The sequence below is a fragment of the Geotrypetes seraphini genome, chromosome 11, assembly GCF_902459505.1.
Source record: "Geotrypetes seraphini chromosome 11, aGeoSer1.1, whole genome shotgun sequence".
NCBI lineage: Eukaryota > Metazoa > Chordata > Amphibia > Gymnophiona > Dermophiidae > Geotrypetes > Geotrypetes seraphini.
The window spans coordinates 124,886,015-124,900,980 of NC_047094.1; the positions used below are offsets into that span (position 1 = coordinate 124,886,015).

The following is a 14,966-nucleotide window of genomic DNA, read 5'->3' on the forward strand; positions in this document are numbered from 1 at the left end:
TTGGGTTCCTACTGTCTTCATCGTGGCATGGCTGGCTCCTGAAGGTAAAATAGGCGCAAGAGGAGCTGGGGAGGAGATGCTGAGTCTGAAATGGGTGCAATTTTTTTTACCACAGGAGCAAGACTTTTCACCGCTACCATGGGGCGGTAAAAGGCCTTGCCCTTGTTCCCGCAGGGTAGTGAAAGGTCTTGATCCTATTCCAGTTGCAAATGTCTCCATTCCTGCGGATTTACTGCAGTGACCATGGTTTATTGCTCTATGGTGCGACCGCACCTTGAGTATTGTGTTCAATTCTGGTTGCCTTATCTAAAAAAAATAATATAGCAGAACTAGAAAAGGTTCAAAGAATAGCGACTGAAATGATGATAAAGGGGGTAGAACTTCTCTTGTATGAGGAAAGACTAAAATGTTTAGGGCTCTTCAGCTTAGAAAAAAGACTGCTGAGTAGAGATATGATTGTCTACAAATTCCTGATTGATGTAGAATGGGTACAAGTGGATCAATTGTTTATTCTGTCAAAAATTACAAAGATTAGGGGACACTCGATAAAATTAAAGAGAAATACTTTTAAAAACAATAGGAGGCAATATTTTTTCACTCAGATAATAGTTAAGCTCTGGAACGCGTTGCCAGAGGTTGTGGTAAGAGCGGACAGCGTAGCTGGTTTTAAGAAAGGTTTGGACAATTTCCTGGATGAAAAGTCCATAGTCTGTTATTGAGAAAGACATGGGGGAAGCCACTGCTTTCCCTGGATTGGTAGCATGGAATATTCTAATCCTTGGGTTTGGGCCAGGTATCTAGTGACCTGGATTCACCACCGTGAGAACGGGTTTCTGGGTTTGATGGACCATTGGTCTGACCCAGTAATGCTATTCTTATGCTCTTATTTAACATAATAGTAGATTTAGTCTTTCAGTCCTCTAGAATCTCTCGGAGGTTTACAATCTAGTTCCATCAGCCCAGGGCCTCATTTCATTAATTTATTTTTTTCTTTATTCAATTTTTCATAATTTTAAACAAGCACATTAATACTTGAATACAGATTAGCAATAAAAATCCAAAGAAATTAATAAATCTAACACTACTCACAACAGTAATGTAAGGAAAAGAAAGAAATAGTACATTATGTAGTCCACAAAATTAAGAAATGGAGATCCAAGTATTAGAATAGGTATAAAGAAATATATATCAATTATAAGAACAGCCCAGGAGACAATGATATAAAACCCCCAACAGCCTGTTCTTTAAACTGCAGGAAGAGCTATAGGACCAATTACCACTCCCCCCTTCCTCCTCCCCTTCCTTGGCCAAAATAAATTCCAACAATTGCTTTGGTTCGAAACATAAAAAGTTTTTCCCTTGAAGTGAAATACAGCATTTGGCCGGAAATTTCAATATAAAGGGTGCACCCAGGGCCAAAGCTCTGGGTTTGTAAAGGAAGAATTCTTTTCGCCTCTTCTGTGTCACTTGAGCAATATTTGGGAAAGTCCAAATTGCCAAGCCAAAGAACTTATTCATATGTCTGAAGTAAAGTCTAAAAACTAAGTCTCTGTCATGCTCCAAGGCAAACGTCACCAAGAGAGTAATCCTTTCCGTGACTACTTCCAAGGAATTCTCCAAAAAGTCTGTTAAATTCATTCTTTCCGTATCAACAAGAGTTGAACTATCCTGTTTCTTCCCTGAAGATATAGATTGAGCCGAGGTAATAGGTGGTAAATTATCTTGCGGAATCATTAGAATATCTTTCAAGTATTTACGCACCATCTCAAGTGGAGATAATACTGGAGATTTAGGAAAATTTAATAATCTTAAGTTGTTCCTTATCTGTTTGTTTTTTTGACTGGTTAAGCAGCAGTTGGCTGCCTACAATCGGGACGTCGTTTATAGAATTTGCCCCTTTGGTGCCTATCGGACAGGCAGGTTTTTCCATTTAAATGTTTTTGAAAATGGTAAGAAGTATATCACCTAAACAAAAATCTTCCCTGAACACTTTTTTCTTGTTTCGTTTTTCCCAATAGGCTCCTTCTGAATTTCTAATCAAACTGTATTTTGTAATTCGGGACCTTTCATCTAATATGTCCCTTCTAAAAATTCCTAACAAACTGTCATTTTCACTGTATTTTTTTGTAATTCCACGACCTTTTCCTAACAGGTCCTCTCTGAAAATTCTTAACAAACTGTATATTGTAATTTTCGCTGTATGTTTGTAATTCATGACCTTTTCCAAACAGGTACTTAGGAAATTTCTTAGCAAACTGTATATTTTATCTTTTCGCTTTCTTAAAATTCCTGTACTCTGTATTTTCCTCTGACTATCTGCATATTGTAACTCGCTGAATGTCCAGCTCTCTTGAATGTAAACTGCCTAGAAGTTGCAAGATTATGGCGGTATAGAAGAATAAAGTTATTATTATATTCAAAAATTTTTTAATAAAAGATCTTTCTTTAATAATCTCCATTTCTACCTTTTTTATCTGAGCAATTTGCTCTTCATGTTTTTTTATTTCATCTCCCTGTTCTTTTAACTGACAGAGATACAATCCACCTGTAACTTAGTCATCTCCTTTTGGAGTTTAGAGTCCATGATTTCAATAGCCCGCCACAGCTCCTCTAAATTCACTACTGCTGGCTTTGTCACAGAAGTCACATTGTTTCCTGCCTCTGCTTCAAAAGCCAATGTCTGGGCTCCAGTGGGGTTTTCTTCCACCACAGCATCTCCTCTCACTGCTCCTCAGGGGCTAGATAGCAAACCACCTTCCTGGATAAGCTGGTTGGCCACATTCTCTGCAGGGCTTCTTCTGGGTTTTTAGGATGTCTTCATGTATGTGGGTAAAAAAAAATGGGTTGGGTATAAATTTGGAAAGCTCTTTGCCTCCAAAAACAAATTTTGGGTGGTTTCTCATTGGCATCTCCTTTCATTTTGTTGAAGGTATTCTATTATTAGGGCTTGCCTAAGTCACCTAAACAGGTGTTCTCCATGGACAGAAGGGTACAAATTCTCAAATTTCTTGAACAAAGTAAGCTATTACATTAAATGAGAAGGTTCTATGTGATAACACCAGACAGGAAGTCAAAAGTAGTAGTGCCTCTTAAAAGCATCCTGAAAGCTCTTCTGAGTTAGAGGTTTACCTGTATTGGCTGCTAAATGTCACCTAGATATGAGGACTTCTAAATAATTTGGATTTCCTTTGGTCACAATCTTGTGTTTTTCTTCTGTGCTGACAGGTATGTTCCACCTGCATCCGCTGCAAGAATTGTGGCATTCCCCCTGGAAAGAACTGGGATGTGGAGTGGTCCCATGACTACAGTCTGTGTCCTGACTGTACTGTGCTATATAAGAAAGGTGAGCAGCATTACTTCTATTTTGTAACTTGTCCCAGGCAACCTAAAACTGCCTGCCAGAAGACTGTATACCTTTTGCAGAAATCAAGGAAGGATATACCAAGGAACAGTAGCGTACCAAGGGCGGGGCAGACCGCCTCAGGTGCACGCCCTATGAGGGTGCATAGCCAGCCAGGTCCGGAACCTCCCGCGCTGCCCTACAACGGGACCTGCACCTCACCGCGGCTGCCGTACTTATTCCAGAGCAGAGTTGGCAGCCGCACTGAAGTGCAGGAATGTCCCATAATGACTGCGTCTGCCGTCTCTGCTCCAGAAGACGTATGTGACATCGGAGGGGGTGGACCGGCAGACGTAGTCATCGCGGGACTTTGATGCTTCTCCCTGCATCTGCCGGTCCACCCCTCCAAAGTCACTTACGTCTTCCGGAGCAGAGGCGGCAAATGCAGTCATTGCGGGACCTTGCTGGTTTGGAGAGAGAGAGAGAGAAAGGAGCATAGAAGGGTGGCGGAGGGAGAGAAAGGGTAGAGGATGATATGGAAGGGTGGTGGAGGAATAGAAAGGGGGCAGATGCTGATGGAATTGGTGTGCAGGGAAAGGGGAGAGAGACATAAGAGGGAAAGATACTGGATGGAATTGGGTTGGAGGGAAAGAAAGCAGGCAGTTGCTGATGGAAGTGGGGGGAAGGGAGAGGAGAGTGAAATGCCAGACCTTGGGGGTGTGGGAGAGGGAAGGGAAGAAGAGGAGAGGAGAGAGATGCCAGACCATTGGAGGAGGGAAGGGAAGAAGATGGATGCCAGACCAATGGGGGTGAAGGGAAAGATGGAAGGGGAGGCATACAGTTTCTGGAAGGGGCATAGAAGGAGAGAAGATGCCATATAGAAGGGGCAGAGAGAGGGTAGACAGTGGATGAAATGAAGAGAGTGACAAGAAGACGAGAAAAGCAGAAAGCAGAGAAGACAAGGTAGAAAAAAATTTCTATTTATTTTTTTGCTTTAGGGGAGATGCATTGCTATTTCTGTGGTGTTGCATTGTATGCAGAACTTCGTGGTGGTTCAATTTAACCTTTGTCTACATATTTCAATTTTATCCCCCTTTTACAAAACTGTAGAGCATTTTTTAGTGCTGGCTGTGGTGGTAACAGCTCCAATGCTCAGAATTCTATGAGCATCTGAGCTGTTACCACCGTGGCTAAAAAACGCACTACAGTTTTGTAAAAGGGGCAGGGGTTAGTTTGTGATTGCATATTCCATACTAGGCAAAGGTGTTTTCTGTGTTCTCTGTGTTCAAAAGACATGTGTTTCTGTTAGGATTAACTGTGCAGCATTGATCTGTACTAGTCTGGCTTGTTTAGTTTTACAATGGATGTATTGATGTTATACTCACTGCAGTATGTAAGATGCTGCCTTTTCCTAGGTACACTCTTGTGTGACGTGTGGATTGTTACTAAAAATCATGTTTTTCATACAAATGGGGGGCATCAAAAAATGATGGACCCCGGGTGTCACATATGCAAGGAACAGTGTAAAAGGCAATGCTAACTCGATTTCTCTCTGATTTCCCTCCAGGTAACTACTGCCCCATCTGCACCTGCTGCTATGAGGACAATGACTATGAGAGCAAAATGATACAGTGTGCAGGTTGTGAACACTGGGTCCATGCCAAATGTGAGGGTCTGTCAGGTCGGTGATGCTGCTGGGGCTGGTTTTGGGACATCAGTGGCTTTCTGCGGTTCTCTGACCTTATACAGCTGATATTTTACTAGTTGTATTCGCTTCTCTATAGATGAAGGCTATGAGATCCTTTCGAATCTCCCAGACAGTGTGGTGTACAAGTGCAAGCCCTGTAGAGGAAGCGAACAGGCAGAATGGAAGGATGTACTACAGTCTGAACTCAAGGAGGGTCTAAACCAGGTTCTGCGGAGTCTCCTGACATCTGGACTTACAGCCAGCTTGTTGCAGTGCCCCAAAGTATGTCCTGCGTAATGCACAGACATTGAGCCAGCATGCTGTAGGAGCAACAGAATGTGTTATCATGTGCGCCTATTTGATATTTGGTAATCGAATCTCTTGGCAGTAAGATGCATAGGTTGAACATCTCACTGGTTGGACTGGTTGGCAGTTGGGAGTATACCAACTGTGGTACTGATGGGAGCTCTGTTGAATGCTGTTCATATTGTAGTGAGGAACTTCTCTCTTATCCATACCCTTCTCCTTCACTGCCAACTCAAGACTCTATCCCTTCTATCTTGCTGCACCGTATGCCTGGAAAAGGTTTCCTGAGTCAAAATGTCAAGCTCTGTCTCTAGCAGTATTCAAATCCAAGCTAAATGCCCTTTTTTTTGAAGCTGCTTTTAACTCTTAACTCCCACTCACCGTATGATACCTACCATTCTTTCTGCAAGAAATTCCTTAACTCCTAGCTGTCCCATTTGTTCTGTCTGTCTGTCCTAATTAGATTGTAAGCTCTTCTAAGCAGGGACCGTCTATTACATGTTGAATGTACAGCGCTGAGTATGCCTTTCAGCGCTATGGAAATGATAGAGTAATAGTAGAAATTCAGAGAGAAGAGGACATTTCTCTGGGTAAGTGAATATTATTTTGCTCCATGTTTTGGTGATTTAAAGGTTGGAGATAAAAGAAATTGTGAGTTTATTGACAAAGACAGTTTGAATTTTAAAAAGCAAACTTTATTAACTCCATGTAGGAGTGTTTCCTGAGTTACCTTTGTGGGCCTGAGGCCTAACTTATGCTCTGAGCCATACTGTCGTACTTTTTGCAAAATTCTCTGCCTTGCAGTTTTGTGCCATCAAGGACATTGCTTGTATGAATGACATCTTTGTCTATTGTTCACTATGTGGACCTGAGGCAAATAAGGTTCCCAGTTGTAGAACAATCTTAGGAGGCAACATTTTCTCTCTACCTGTGAAAACCAGTTCTGCACTGAAAAGAGAAGCAGCTGAATCATCAAGCAGGCTGGTTGGATGCACTTGGAGTAACAGCTAATCAGAGACACTGTTGTATACTGTTTGTCATAAGATAGTTTCTCTAAGGAGTTGCAAGAAGGAATTAGTGCATCTGCACCAGTGCCCCATCAAATTAATTGTGTTCTGAACCTCTGAAAAGACTTTTGTACAGCCTCAAAAAAGACATCTCAGGCACAAGAAAAGGAGATTCATGGTGCCTGGGACCCCCATCTTCTGGTGAAGTCTGATTTTCCTGGCTGAGAGAATAAACTGTTCATTCATTCTGGACTATTTTATTTTGGCAGACTTGGTTTGCTGTTTAACAAATCAGCTAGAACTGAAAGAAGAGTGAAATTTTATTACCTGGGACTGTAGGGCCAAGAGGATAAATTTCAGGGTTATCTAGAAGTATCTCTTTGGAAGGCAAAAGGGACGTGAAGGCTGATTGGCATGTGTGTGAGGACTATGTTTTCACTTGTGTTGCTAAGTAGTGTATAGTTTTCTGTAAGGAAAAACAAGCATTGTAACTCGGGAATAATTAATACCTTTTCCAGATCAGATTTAGTGATTTATTTGTTACCAGAGGAAAATTTTATATTTTATTTTTTTTGCATGTACTAGCTTTATTTCTGTAGTGAATCTTTTCTGAGCTATTACAAGGGCCTTGAATATGCAGTGTTTGTTTACAGGTAGCCAGTGTTCCACATGGAGAGCTGGTGAGATGTCACAAATTTGTTATCTATGTCAGAGCTTGCATAGTCCAGTCATAATCGGCTTTGAAAAGAAACAAAGGCTAAGAGACAGAATCCTTAATAAAAGACAAGATGACTTAACATGTCTTTGCTTATGCAGGTATGCACCACCACTACGAGGGATGTAGCTGAGATCACGGACCTCCATGATCCGGATCTGGGTGAGGAACCCACAATGTGGAGACTCTTCAAACCTTCCACCTTGATTGGTTCAATTTCCTAATCCCTCCAGGATTTGAAATTGGAGGTGGGGCAATCCAAGTAGCAGCGGAATGCTCTCTCATGAGTAGCACAAAGCTGCCATCTTCATCCTTCCTTGATCATCTGGACATCACAAAAATGCTCATGGATCATTGGGAGGCGCCAGAAGGTCCTATGAGAGTCGCTAGAGCCATATCTAAACTCTATCCGATGGCAGACGCATTTAACCAGCGTTTTGCGTCCCCAAACGTGGATTCTTTTGTAGCACAGGTTACTAAACATACTTCTCTCCCTAGTGAAGGAGGAGTTGTGCTGAAGGATGCACAGGATCATAGGATTGATTTTGTGCTCAAACTGCTCTTTGATTTGACGGCCTCCGGACTGATTGCGGCTGTGACCGCTTCCTTTGTGGCTAGAGCTTACCACTCAAAGCTTCACCATGATCCTGACACTATAGTGCTCCAGGATCTTCCCTTTCAGGTGTGGATTATGTGGCAGATGCCTTGTATGATCTCTTCAGTGAGCAAGCTATTGGTGTCCTCTTTCTCCATGCTTAAGATATGGATCCAGCAGTGGTCTGATGACTCATCCTCCAAGGGTGACCTTTAGTAAGCTTCCTTTTAAAGAGAAGTTACTGTTCAGTAAAGGTCTGGATGGCCTTATGACCAGTGTGTAGGACTGTAAACCCAAGTCCTTGCCAAATATAGGCCTCGGTCCTCTCAAGGACTAGGACAGTCTAGCTTTCATCATCCTTTCATCCATCCACAGTCTTCGGGGAGCCATTCTGCATCTACCCCAAAGATACAATTATGACACCAGACCCTCAGCTGATTCTTCACTTTCAGCCTTCCTGCCTTATTGCCTCCGATCACTAGCTCCTGGATATTCTTCGGGACGGCTACAAACTTGTTTTATCAGCCCTTTTCAGATCTCTTTCTGGACTCACTGGTGGGGAGACCAGACAAGGTGGCTTGGGTGGATGCCAAGGTCTACAGGTTGCTGGACATTGCGGCCATACAGCACGTCCCAGAGTCCGACTCGAGTTCCAGCAGATACTCGATATACCTTATGCCAAAGAGAGGCTTCGAAGACTAGACCAATCCTGGATCTCAGAGTGGTCAATGTGACCCCCAAAATTCCCCACTTCAGGATGGAAATGGTGTATCTGTGATTGCCTCGGTGGTTCTGGGGGAATTCTTGGCATTCCTGGATTTGACGGAGGCCTATCTTCATATCCCCATTTTTCCAGAGCACAGGAAATATTTGAGATTTCATGTTCTGCAGCAGTACTTCTAGTTTGCTGCCTTGCCCTTCGGGCGCTAAGGACCTTTACCAAGATGATAATGGTGGTGGCAACCAATTTATGGAAACCATGAATACAAGTCCATCTATATCTGGAGGACTGGCTCTTCAGAGCCCAATCGGAGTCTGAGGGGTTTCGAGCGGTTTGAGCGGTTGTTCAGCTGCTTCAATGCCTGGGCTGGGTGATCAACTTTCGGAAGAGCCAGCTAGTTCCAACACAGGACTTGGAATACAATTCAATACAATAATACAATTTTTATTTGTATACCACCAATACCTCACACAAGTTTATAACGGTTTACACACTGAATATTTAAAACAATATCATCATGCATTAAAAACATCAAAGCAAAATTAAAACTTTTTCAACACATATTTTTTAAACAGATAAGTCTTCAAACCTTTTTAAAACGCATAACTACACATTAAACTGGTCTGATCTGGTAGAGTTCTCCAAAGTTTTGCTGAACAAGAACGTGCGCTGTTAAGGCTAGTCTCGGTTAAGGTGCTGGTCTTTGACCAGAGGGCCGCCGCATGGATGGACTGCTGGGCATGATGGACCACTGATCTGACCCAGCAGTGGCAATTCTTATGTTCTTATGTTCATCTCTAACTTCGGGCAAGCGAAAAAGGGAATGTTGTCTCAATCCATATAATCTGTTATCTGAATAACATAACAATGGAGGCATATAGACAGGTACAACCCCTCTGAAAATCAATCGGGGTCTACCACTCCACCATCCCTATTCGCATATGTCTTCTGTGGTCCCAGTCCCGCTCCTCTCATATGAAGATAGACTAAAGAAGGTCCCTTCAGCTTGGAAAAGAGACGGCTGAGGAGAGATATGATTGAAGTCTACAAAATCTTGAGTGGTGTAGAACAGGAACAAGTGGATCGATTCCTTACTTCATCAAGATTTACAAAGACTAGGGGACACTCGATGAAGTTATAGAGTAATACTTTTAAAACCAATAGGAGGAAATATTTTTTCACTCAGAGGAGTTAAGCTCTGGAATGTGTTGCCAGAGATGTGGTAAGAGCAGTTAATGTAGCTGGTTTTAAAAAGTTTGGACAAGTTCTTGGAAGAAAATGTCCATAGTCTGCTTTTGAGACAGGCATGGGGGAAGCCACTGCTTGCCCTGGATCGGTGGCATGGAATGCTGCTACTATTGGGGGTTTTGCCAGAACTTGTGACTTGGATTGATCTCTGTGAAGATGGTATACTGAGCTAGATGGACCATTGAGCTGAACCAATAAGGCTATTCTTATGTTCTTAACCTATTCAGGTTATGTTCTTAACCTATTTGACTATTCAGTTGTGGTGGCAGATTAATGACTGGGATAACACACCCTAAACCAGGGGTGCAATAGGTCGATCGCGATCGACCGGTAGCTCGCCAAGGCAAAGTGAGTCGATCATCCAGGATTCACTTTGCCTTGGCGATCTATCAGGCCGATCAGTCTTCCTCTCCCCGACGTCAATTCTGCCGTCGGAGAGGAAGTTCGGGCCAGCCAATCGCTGCCTGGCTGGGCGGAACTTCCTCTCCGATGGCAGAATTGACGTCGGGGAGAGGAATGCTGGTCGGCCCGAAGCAGGGAGAGCATGGGGCGGCGTTGGCATCGGCTTTGGGGCCTGTTATCCATTGGTGGCAGTTTGGGTCCTGTTCCCTGATGGCAGTGGCAGTGGCTTGGGGAAGGGCAGGGAGAAAGAAAGAAAGAAAGAAAGAAAGAAAGAAAGGGGGCAGGCAGGGAGACAGAAGGAAAGAAGAGAAACAGATAAAAAGAAAGGGGGCATGAAGAGAGAAAGAAAGAAAGGTCAGGGAGAGAGGAAGAAAAAGTTGGGGGAGGGAATGAGGTGTTGAGGAGAGGAAGCATACAGGCTGAAAGAAAGATTGGATGCATAGTCAGAAGAAGAAAGTGCAACCAGAGACTCATGAAATCACCAGACAAGGTAGGAAAAATGATTTTATTTTAAATTTAGTGATCAAAATATGTCTGAATTTATATCTGCTGTCTATATTTTACAATATGATCCCCTTTTACTAAGCTGCAATAGTGGTATTTAGCGCAGGGAGCCTATGAGCGTCGAGAGCAGCGCTGGGCATTCAGCGCAGCTCCCTGCGCTAAAAACTGCTATTGTGGTTTAGTAAAAAGGGAGGGGGGTGGGTATTTGTCTGTTTTTGTATGGTTGTTACTGAGGTGACAGTGCATAGAGTCATCTACTTTGACCTCTTTGAAAAAACCCCGGAATAGGAATGATAATTAACAATTCTATGCGTACAGTATGCGTTGTGTTTTTTTTTAATTTTATTGTTGGTAGATCATTTTGACTTGGTCATTTTAAAAATAGCTCGCGAGTCAAAAAAGTATGGGCACCCCTGCCCTAAACATTATAGTATGCTATTGCTCCTGCAGAGTGATTGTGCCATCCCTTTGTGTTATCGTTATGTATCATTAACTATTACTAGCAGCAGCTGTTCTCAACCTAGTGCTGTCATGCGATGACATCACCATCCTTGCTGTCCATGGAGAAATTAAATGTTTGAGCAATAGATAATCTAGTTCTGACACTACATCAGATAGGGTTTTGAAGACTTTGTACTATTTATCTCTAACCTTGAAGCTGGTTCTTTTTATTTAGTGTGCATCTGTGTGTGTTGAGGCTGAAAGCTCCTTGATATTATTGTACTTACTAGGTTTAGGATGAAATCTCCCTCATTATTTTGTTTCTTTTACAGTGCTTTATTACAGGAGGTGATGAGAAGGTGCACCAGAGGCCATGTGACTTGAGAATGGTCAGCAGACTCTTCGAGGAAGGGTGTTACAGTACCTTAGTAAGTGTGAACTGCATTTTAATATGTGCTCTGTGTAGAATGAAAGAGAACAAAAACAGTGCAACCTGCATATTGAACACAATCAAATCGTATTTTCTGATTAATTAATTAGACTTAACCAGTAACCAACCAAGCATGGATTTATGCACCAGTTATAGTGGGATGGAAGATCTAAAATGGCATACCTGCTTGCTTCCAAGGAGTGGTGTGGTGAGCATGATTGACAACAGTGTTTTCTTGATGTTCTTGCAGCAAAGCTTCACTAGTGATGTGGTGAACATTATTCAGAGCCATATCAGCGAAGAGCAGGATTGTGTGGAAAAGAAGGTGGGCACCCTGGCCAAAAACTTCTTTGTGAAGGTAAATATGGGGCTTGGTAGCTTGTTTCAGGGATTGAGAGGCAGGCAAAGATAAAGTTTACTGGAATAGATTGATGTAGGGGCTTCTTGGTTCTAGTGTAGTTGCAATGGCCAGTGTAATGATCATAGCCAAGATACTTTGCTGCTAGAAATGGTTAGTGTAAATAGGCTCTTGAGTGATTTGATTGTAAAGGATACAAATTGATGATATCTGATTTTTTTTCCTCACTGTTTTTGCAGCTCATGGAGCAGTACTTCAGCTGGTTTAATGCCCAAGATTCAAAATATTGGGACCAGAGCAAAACTATCCCAAAGTGAGTATAGTTCCCTGCATACTTACTCCACAAGAATGTTTTACCTATGTCTCCAAAAAATGGCTTTAATTCATTCTTTAGACCTCATCCTGATTCTTAATTTCTCCCTTTCTACAGCAACATGTTCCTTCTCTCCTCTTGATCTCTCTCCCCTCACCCCTGCTTCTCTTGATTCTTCATGGCTGGTATGATTCTTACAGTCTAAATTCAAGTTCAAATATAATTTTGAATTTTGGTATGTTATTTAAAGAAAAGGATTGAAAGGAATAGTATCAGTTCAATTTAATAGTCATAAATCCACAAATGTGGAAGAAAAACCTTTAAACTTAAATGTCATTACTCCCATGGACATTCAGTATGAGCCATAGAAAAGGCGCTCGATCTATCTCAAAGGCTCAGGTAGTGACCTTGCGATGACTTGCATCATCCAGACTTTTGTTTGGGTAAAAGTCACTGCCTCATACATCATGTTTAGTCCATGATATGGGAGAAAAAGACTTTAGATGAAAAAAATATAATATGTAAAAAAATTTTTTTAAATAAATAAATCACCAAACTATCCCTAACAATCCTTTACTCCTAGAATGAAACCACATAAATCACATAATCTCCCAAAGCTGGTATAATAAAGTGTCAATGGCTAAAATTGCCTGTGCTCCAATATAATATCCATGTCTTGATAGAGTGCCTGTGCTAATTAAACGGACAAAAAAATAATAATAAAAATTGTGTCAAAATCACCCTAAGAAAAGAAAACTAGAAAAATTATGTAAAACATAAGAAAAAAGAGTCCAAGTATGTGAAATCATAAGCTCAAAAAGGGCTAGAAAAGCGCCATGTGAAAAAACTATAACAAACAAGTAAATCCTGGGCGTACACTGGTCAAATTTAAATCAAGTTCTTCAAAGACCAGAAATTCTTAGGTGGATAATAAAAAACTGCAGATTGTAAAATAGTTGAAAGAATGTTATATTTCCCCCTAATTATGCACTAGCCCCAGAGTTTTTTGAAAAAGTGAGTACTTAGTCAAATAAATAGTACTTAACTTCGAGTATTGAAAGAAAAAGTGTCCAATGTTAATCTCCACTCAACGAAGCTCCGTTTCGTCGCCTTCATCAGGAGCGGGGATCCGGAGTAGTAGAAAAGCGACAGGCTGAAAATAAGGCTGTCAGCTGCTTGGGCGATGGTTAGACATTAAAGCCATCAACCTCTCTTGGTGAGGAGCGGTTCCAAATAATACCGTCTCCTCTGAACAAAGGAGACGGTATTATTTGGAACCGCTCCTCACCAAGAGAGGTTGATGGCTTTAATGTCTTTTCTTTAAATAACATACCAAAATTCAAAATTATATTTGAACTTGAATTTAGACTGTGGGCCAATTTTGTTTTTTTCATATATTTTGGACCTTATTGGCCACAAAGTCCTTTAGGGTTTTTAGTGGTATGATTCTTCTCATCCTTCCTCAAACATCTTTCTTCATGTCTTCAAATCCTGACACCATTTATTCCCACAATTTATTTCTCTTTCACTTGGTCTCCCCTTCCGCCTCTTAATTTTTGTTCCAGTGCAATAAGTGAGACATTCTAAACAGATGGGCTATTTCCTCATAGCCATGTGCTGCCTCTACTGTACTTCACTGGATTCTCTAGCTCCACCTACAGTTCTTTCCTTCTGCATGCGTGCCTCCAAGAGTGTTTGTTCTGCTCTCCCCATTTTATTATTTTTAATTTGATGTAATTTGGTGCTTGGAGCAAATTTGAAGCTCTGCCTGCTTGAGAATTCACAGACTTCAGACTGTAACTGACAGGCTGATCCCACTAGGTACCTGTTAGCCAGCCTGCATAGTTTTCTCTGGAGCTCAGGGCCATTCCTGACATAATCTCACTTATTGTTAAGCAGAGATCGAGCGCAGACTATAGGTGCCCTTAGGAGGCAAGGCTGCGTTTTTGTACCTCCACCCATTCCAGTGCACATCTGTTGGTCCTCAGGAGTAGAGGTTTAGTCAGACATAGGAATCTGACTGGCAGCCCGAAGATCAGCTTTACAGAACCATTCCCAGCATTGTGACAGTGAGTTTTCTCATCCAGCTGAGAGAGCTGAAATTAGGCTACAGCACACAGATCCTGTCAGGTCATAGTGAGTACACATGCTTGAGGTTGGAAAAAGGGGTTTTATGTGTTTCTGAATGTTCCCCCTCCTGGAAAAAACCTAAAGTCGCCGTTTTTAGAGTTTGGGAAGTGTGAAAAATATTGCGATTTTGGTGTGAATTTTTTTATGGCAGCCATCTTGGATTTTTAACAATTTTTTTTTTTTTTCTAAAGCGCCCTGCTTCTTCAAAACTGCAAATTTCACCTAGAAACTTGCTGGGATGGAGTCCTTGGGCTCTCCTCAAGTGGATTCTTGCCAGGATTGCACAAATTTAGCATTGTTAGCGCCGTGAGTGGGGCCACAGCGTCTAGTTTGGCTTCTCCCTTGCTGAGGCAGGTGACCAAATGCTCAGCTAGTTTGGCAGGGTGGCCTTCGGGGCTCTGCACGGTTGGTTATTCCATTTGCCAGTCAGTGGCCCTTCGCAGCCTAACAAACACAAATTTTAGGCACCTTAGGGTGACTCTGCCCCAGGAGCTGGACACTTTTTCTGAATTTATGAAATTTTTGTGGTCTGAATCTCAGAATCAGTGTTCTCTCCCTGCGCAGTCCAAATCCACCTCCACAGCATCTCTCAGTGGCGTTACGCCGTTGGACACATTCTTGATTCAGGCTGCCACTGTAACATAATTATTACACCTACTATTAAAAATAAAACGGATTCCTCTTCACCCTCAAACTACAGACCGATAGCGTCCATCCCATTCTTTATTAAGATCATGGAGTGGTTGGTGCAAATTCAATTAACAAAATA

General features: G+C 42.0%; 1 protein-coding gene across 5 annotated transcripts in view; it reads left to right on the plus strand.

Annotated features, from left to right (window-relative positions):
• KMT2B (lysine methyltransferase 2B) overlaps nucleotides 1–14,966 on the plus strand; it is a 496,236-nt gene that overhangs the window by 347,920 nt on the left and 133,350 nt on the right. For all 5 annotated transcript variants that reach the window (XM_033963412.1, XM_033963411.1, XM_033963413.1 and 2 more), the window contains 6 exons: nucleotides 3,226–3,343; nucleotides 4,908–5,021; nucleotides 5,125–5,309; nucleotides 11,299–11,394; nucleotides 11,647–11,754; nucleotides 11,994–12,067. In XM_033963412.1, coding sequence (XP_033819303.1) covers nucleotides 3,226–3,343; nucleotides 4,908–5,021; nucleotides 5,125–5,309; nucleotides 11,299–11,394; nucleotides 11,647–11,754; nucleotides 11,994–12,067 — 695 coding nt within the window. The remainder of the gene's footprint in view (nucleotides 1–3,225; nucleotides 3,344–4,907; nucleotides 5,022–5,124; nucleotides 5,310–11,298; nucleotides 11,395–11,646; nucleotides 11,755–11,993; nucleotides 12,068–14,966) is intronic.